The sequence below is a fragment of the Trachymyrmex septentrionalis genome, unplaced genomic scaffold, assembly GCF_001594115.1.
Source record: "Trachymyrmex septentrionalis isolate Tsep2-gDNA-1 unplaced genomic scaffold, Tsep1.0 scaffold168, whole genome shotgun sequence".
Classification (NCBI taxonomy): domain Eukaryota; kingdom Metazoa; phylum Arthropoda; class Insecta; order Hymenoptera; family Formicidae; genus Trachymyrmex; species Trachymyrmex septentrionalis.
In genome coordinates, this window is record NW_017304842.1 from 288,669 (window position 1) to 294,956 (window position 6,288).

The window sequence follows — 6,288 nt, forward strand, 5'->3', positions numbered from 1 at the left end:
TATACAATTTTATATAATTATATATAAAATTTTTTTTCCGGGTAAATATTTAAACTTGAAAATTTTTAAATAAATGCATTACAGTTTAAATGCATTAACCCTCAGTACCCACAAAGGCTTAGCATAATTCCCCCGATTTGCATAGTTCAGATCCCTTTTTTTCCGATCCCTTTTCACTTATTACAAAATATCTTTTGTACTACGACATTTTAGACTTTCTAAAATTATTTTTTTCAGTCTTCAAACGATAGATAAAAAAAAATTAGTTAAAATCGATGCACTAGAATTTGAGATATAAGCAAAAAAAAAATGCTGGGTTATAAATATCCGAATGTGGGTAGATAGGTACACTTTTTTGAGATATGGATACTGAGGGTTAACTATCTTATGAAAAATACATCAAATATCAATTATTATCATATATCAAAGTAGAAGATTAATTCTTACCCATAAACCACCATTAATATTCCTTCAAAAGCATATTTGAAGTACGATATGTCAAATAGCCAAACAAAGTAGGGATTCACGTCTTTAGTATGTACAAAAAAACCACTAAGCACAACGAACGGCATAATTGCAAATGGTCCAAAAATTACGCTATTCTGAAATAATATACCAATTTACAAATTGTACAATAGATGAATTGTATTTTCTTAAGTCTTTTCCCCAGTGTCCTTCCTTCAATTATTCTTAAAATATTTTTAAAATAAAAATAGATACAAAAAATACATATAATCGTTAATATAAATGATTAATTGGAATTATAAATGAATAAAATAGATTACAAACCTGGATCTTTAGCGAACACCCTACAATGAATCCAATCGTTTGACCAACCAGACTGGCAACAAAGCACATGAGCATGTACAACCCAAATCTTCTACTTTCAGGAAGCTGGCCACTCATGTAATATACTATGACTGTATAAATAAACGTAGAAATAAATTGGACCAGAAAATCTGCCACTTTGCCCGCTAAATAATACGATTGTAATTTATACCAACGATTGAAGTGCTCACGTTTTAATATCGGTAATTCCAAAGGAACTGCAAAACAGAAAAAAATATATGTGAATTTGACGTTGTATTTCAGAATACTGCGCGTATTGAATCATAAAATTATTAAAGCTTAACCGGGCAAGGAAAAGCGGTCTCAAAAAAAAAAAAAACATTTTGTGAGCAGAATAAAAATTTGCAATATAATTTATATTGCACATTTTTATTCTGCTCACAAAATGTTTTTTTATACATGTTTTTTTAATATAATTTATATTGCAAATTTTTATTCTGCTATATTATATTAAATTAATATAACATTAAAATTAGATTGAAAATTAAACTAATTACAATAAACTTACTCGTGACCATTGTAGCACTAAATGCACTATACGTGAGAAACATAATATTATAATATGATAGACTATAATTGTCTAAAACATAAGCAGCATCTTGGCCAATTTTAAAGTATAATGCACCAACAATCAAAGCAATTGTCAAATGCATTGATATCCGTGTGAGCATTAATACCTACGTAAATAAAAATAAAAAGAATTTAAAATTCCGTATTAATGTTAACGTTAATACTTTCGATGTAATATGATAAATTACATTATAATATATATAAATCCATACAGCACAGAATTTGCAGCAATATCACTGCAAAATGTTCGCAATATTGCTGCAATGTTGCAGCAGTGTTACTACAATTTTTGTGCAACTTTGTGCTGTAGGGTAATTAACTAATTGAATTTATATAACTTATTTCTCATTCAACTGAACATTTATATGACATTAATTCTTATTCTTTTTCGATATTTAGTAAGTAGTTCTCTTTCTCTCTCTCTCTCTCTCTCTCTCTCTCTCTCTCTCTCTCTCTCTCTCTCTCTCTTAAAGAAAAACATATCTTATGAATAAAATTCGCAACGTATAACAATATTACCTTATCGCGAAATAATCTAATTACATTTCTTTTGATAAGAATACAGAGTTGCTTCCAAAAATTGTCAATATAATGTGGAGTATGTCTGAATTCCATTTCGAAGGAATATGATCTTTTAGCAACCTGTTGCAAGGTAGTAGTTTCTTGGCTTTTATTTAAATAAACGGTTTTCGTCGATCTCCATTTATTACTTTTCCCATTCTCGATCAATTCCATTAGCTTGGATATGTGGGGACCATAATCGCCATTGCATATCTCCATCACTATACATGGAAGAAGAGTTCTAAGTTTATGTTACCAAGATTTTTGCACAATAGTTTGTCGGTTTTAAAAAGATATAGCTTACAGAAATCAACAGGATCATAATGTGTCGGACAGACAAATCCTATACTATTTAGATATGGCACCAAATTATACGTGCTACCCGTGTAAACGCAATTGCCATTAGCAATCACATAAAGATGATCCAACATATTGAAGAGGATTGCACTCGGCTGATGTAGCGTACAAATTATAGTTCGTCCTTCTTGCGCTAATTGTTTCAAAAGTGCTAGGCATTGCTTTGAAGAAGTGCTATCCAAACCACTAAAAAGATAAAGACAGTTATACATATATAAAAAGTATGTACGTGATTAAAAATGTCTCGCTAAAAAAATCATGTAATACCTACCTCGTAGGTTCATCAAGAAACATAACTGGTGGATTGTTGATCAGTTCAAGTGCGATGCCGAGTCTTTTTCTTTGTCCTCCGCTAAGTACGCCAATAATCATGTAACGAGACTCGTCGAGACCCATCGCTACTAATATTTTGTCGATCTATTACATCAATTAACTTTTATCCGTCAATTAGAGAACTTCGATATAATATCTCATTAAATTATGTAATTATACTGACAATGAGTAAAATCTCTACTTATCGAGATCAATTAAATAACTTTATTATTATAAAATAAAAGCTAATGTGCGTATCACTTACAATTTAATTCATGGTAAAATTTTTGCAACTCTTAAGAAATTTTTATTAAACATTATTTATATTAATATATTATAAATATTTTTAATAAATTAGATGGATCAAAATCACTTGTTATGTTTAGTTTTAAATATAAATTTTCAAATAATACGCATATTAGCTTCTTGATATTAAATTTCAATTAGCATTCCAACCGATTAGTTATTTGTTATTAAGTTATTATGAAGTTGTTACATCTTAATTGACATTCACGTTTATTATTTTAATTTTGCTTATTCGTACTAAAATCACATGTTATTAATTGCTTTATAAAAATGCAGATTATTTTAGAATCTATTTGTAATTATCATCTTAAAAGAAAATTAAAAACAACAGTGTAGAATAATGATGGAAAAGGATATAATTGACTTAACACATTCTCTTTACAGATAAAAACGCAAATTGTTTTGCAACGTAATAAATTTTTTTCACCGGCAATTAGTTTACATATTTCCCATTGTAAATATTTTAACCCTTGAAGAATTTTATATTTATATAAAAAAAAAATATTTATAATACTACCTTTTGCGATTTCTGATGATGATTCAAACTTAGTTTGAGATCAGCAGCAATGAACATAGCTTCCTGCACTGTTAAAAATGGTTGCAGATTATCATCCTGCATTATGTAGGCGGATAATTTACGAAACTCTGACATATTTCGTTTTCGTCCGTTTATCATGATTCTACCAGTAACTGAGGTTGTTCTGAAATGTAACATATCGCTAATTCGTAATATCATAATTTCTCTCTATTAATATATACGTGAATATATAATTTATGTATTGAAATATGTTTATTTGGAAGCAAGAATTGGCTGCGTTTAACAGAAAAAGCCGCCTTGCAACTAGTGTAAAATTCTCTAATATATAATTGGTTTATACATTTAGATTCAGTGAGGATTTAAGAGCAAGATTAGTCATCTTAAAGAATTTTGCAATGGCTATAAAGCTACTTTTTCTGCTGAACGCTGCAGTCACTGTAACTAATAATGTGTGCCTTCCAACAAACGACACAGATGACACGGTGTAACACAATGGATCATCACATCCTTGTTGTTTGCCAATGTTAAGCAAAGATGAGATGATCACTATGTTGTACTGTGTCGCTTGTTAGAAGGTACACAATATTAACCTGCCATTCTTCTTAATATAGTAATTATAACTGATAAAAAAATTAACTGTCAATATTTAGTACGTGTCCTTGAATAATTTGCCAACCAATTGTCACATTTATAATTGGGAAACGTTTAAAAAAGAAGATAAGGATGCGTAAAAAAATAAGAGTGTGTGAAGAAGATAAGATTAAAAGTTCATTTATATTTGTGATATTGCAATGCATCATGATACCTAAGATGCACCTAAAAAGTGAACGGATATTGATATTGAAGATTACGTAATTTAATGCGTCCATGCACGTGTATCGTGACTCCAATGTTATACACGCACAATTCTATCTAAGGAACAACTGAATTAACATACGCGGCTCTAGTGCGGTGTGGAATTTTAAATGCAATCTATAATTTATATTTTAAAATCTACAAAAAAAATTTTTACAATACAAGAAAATTTTGCTAATCAAAACCCATCAAGATTACCCGCATAATATCTAAATTCAAGTTTTTATCATTCTGTTTTTGTTTTAAACGATTATCAGATTGATAATTAAGATTTTTTTGTTCGGATTAACATTTCATTTTTCGGATGAATATTTAGAATACTTTGAATAAAATCTTCAGCTTATAACATATTTAAACAATTTTTTAAATGAAAAGGTCCTTAATATAATTCTTAATATAAAGAGAGAAAAAGTCTAAACGTATCATAAATAAAATATATATTGTATATAATAATTTAAATTTAACATAAATTTTTAATAATTTTTATTAATAAAACAAAATTTTTTATATTAATTTCAATCACTTAATGTTTGTTAAATATTTCTATCTGTTTAATTTTAAATCTAATACTTAATCTTCTTATTGCGTGTATGTAATCTCTCGCTATTGAATTAGAATGAAAAATACTTCACATTACAAAAGAGGCCAAAAAAAAACATTATAACTTTTATTTTTATAATTATGTATTAATCATCATCTTAATGTAGATCTTTTGTAGTAACTTTTATAATAACTAAATAATAATAGTGAACGTTAAAACATTTATTATCCTCCGTCACGCTTAGTGTCAAATAAAATCTATAATAAGCTGGTAATTGTGTCTTTTCTTCATCCATTCGTAAGATAAAATTGATCAGAGTGTAGCATTAATTTTATACTAACGTAAAACCTGCTAGGATATCCATTAATGTAGATTTTCCAGCGCCTGAAAGACCCATAATAGCTGTGAGTTCGCCCGGTCGAAAGTCGCCATTAAGGTTGTTTAACAATGTTTTCCTCTCTATAAAATAAAATAATAGTTCTTTACAAAAAAAAGCATTATATAATTATGCGAAAAAATTTTTTAATGGTTAATAATTTATGCATGCTGAGATATGACATTCACAAGCGGAATGCAATTAGTACTAATTACAATCTCAACAAGTTATCGTGTATCCAAATTCGTCAAAGTGAAAGTTCCACGGATAATAAGAATGTTGCCACTTCCACAACATGGAATAATAATGCTTAACTTGAGATAATAGTTATATATTAAATGAAGGCATTTGTTGTATAATATATTTTATAATTTAATTTAAATGCATAAAATACGACACGACAGATCCTCTTTAATAATTGTAATATGTTAGAAATTTATTGAATATTTTTGTTTTTTTAACTCAATATATGCTATTTGATTTAAAATCGGTTCTATTTTTTCTTCAATGTTTAGTTTAAATAATTTATTATGTATCTTTGCTGTATTATATAGTAATTTTATATCATTTAATAATTATCATTTAATATATATAATTTATACTCTCAAAAAATAGACATTTCTATTTTAATTAATAATAATAATTAAAAATTGTATTGTAAAATAAAATAACCAAAATAAAATATATTATGTTTGTTGGTCTACCTGGTCTACTTGATGTTAGACCTTACGGTCTAATCTACCATATGTACAAAATCAATATATTTGATGGTCCTTAAGGACCATATTATTACATATCTACCATTTTATTACATATCTACCATATGTACAAAATCAATATATTTGATGGTCTTTTACCATCAAGTTAGACTTTACGTTTATATAACAGTGCAAATTCCTTCCGGAACCTGAGATTCCCTAACAATGTTTCAAACAGAATATCTTTATTTAAATTTAATAATAAATTATATTCTACTTAAAGAAAAAAGAATAATTAATTTTATACAATGTACAATAATATATA

At 27.5% G+C, this 6,288-nt stretch overlaps 1 protein-coding gene across 1 annotated transcript in view; it reads right to left on the minus strand.

The window, feature by feature from the left end:
• LOC108746360 (ATP-binding cassette sub-family G member 1-like) overlaps positions 1-6,288 on the minus strand; it is a 22,447-nt gene that overhangs the window by 13,068 nt on the left and 3,091 nt on the right. The window contains exons 2-9 of the mRNA XM_018483083.1: positions 5,231-5,348; positions 3,473-3,656; positions 2,609-2,754; positions 2,285-2,523; positions 1,939-2,201; positions 1,358-1,526; positions 790-1,046; positions 448-602 (exon numbers count right to left, since the gene is read on the minus strand). Coding sequence (XP_018338585.1) covers positions 448-602; positions 790-1,046; positions 1,358-1,526; positions 1,939-2,201; positions 2,285-2,523; positions 2,609-2,754; positions 3,473-3,656; positions 5,231-5,348 — 1,531 coding nt within the window. The remainder of the gene's footprint in view (positions 1-447; positions 603-789; positions 1,047-1,357; positions 1,527-1,938; positions 2,202-2,284; positions 2,524-2,608; positions 2,755-3,472; positions 3,657-5,230; positions 5,349-6,288) is intronic.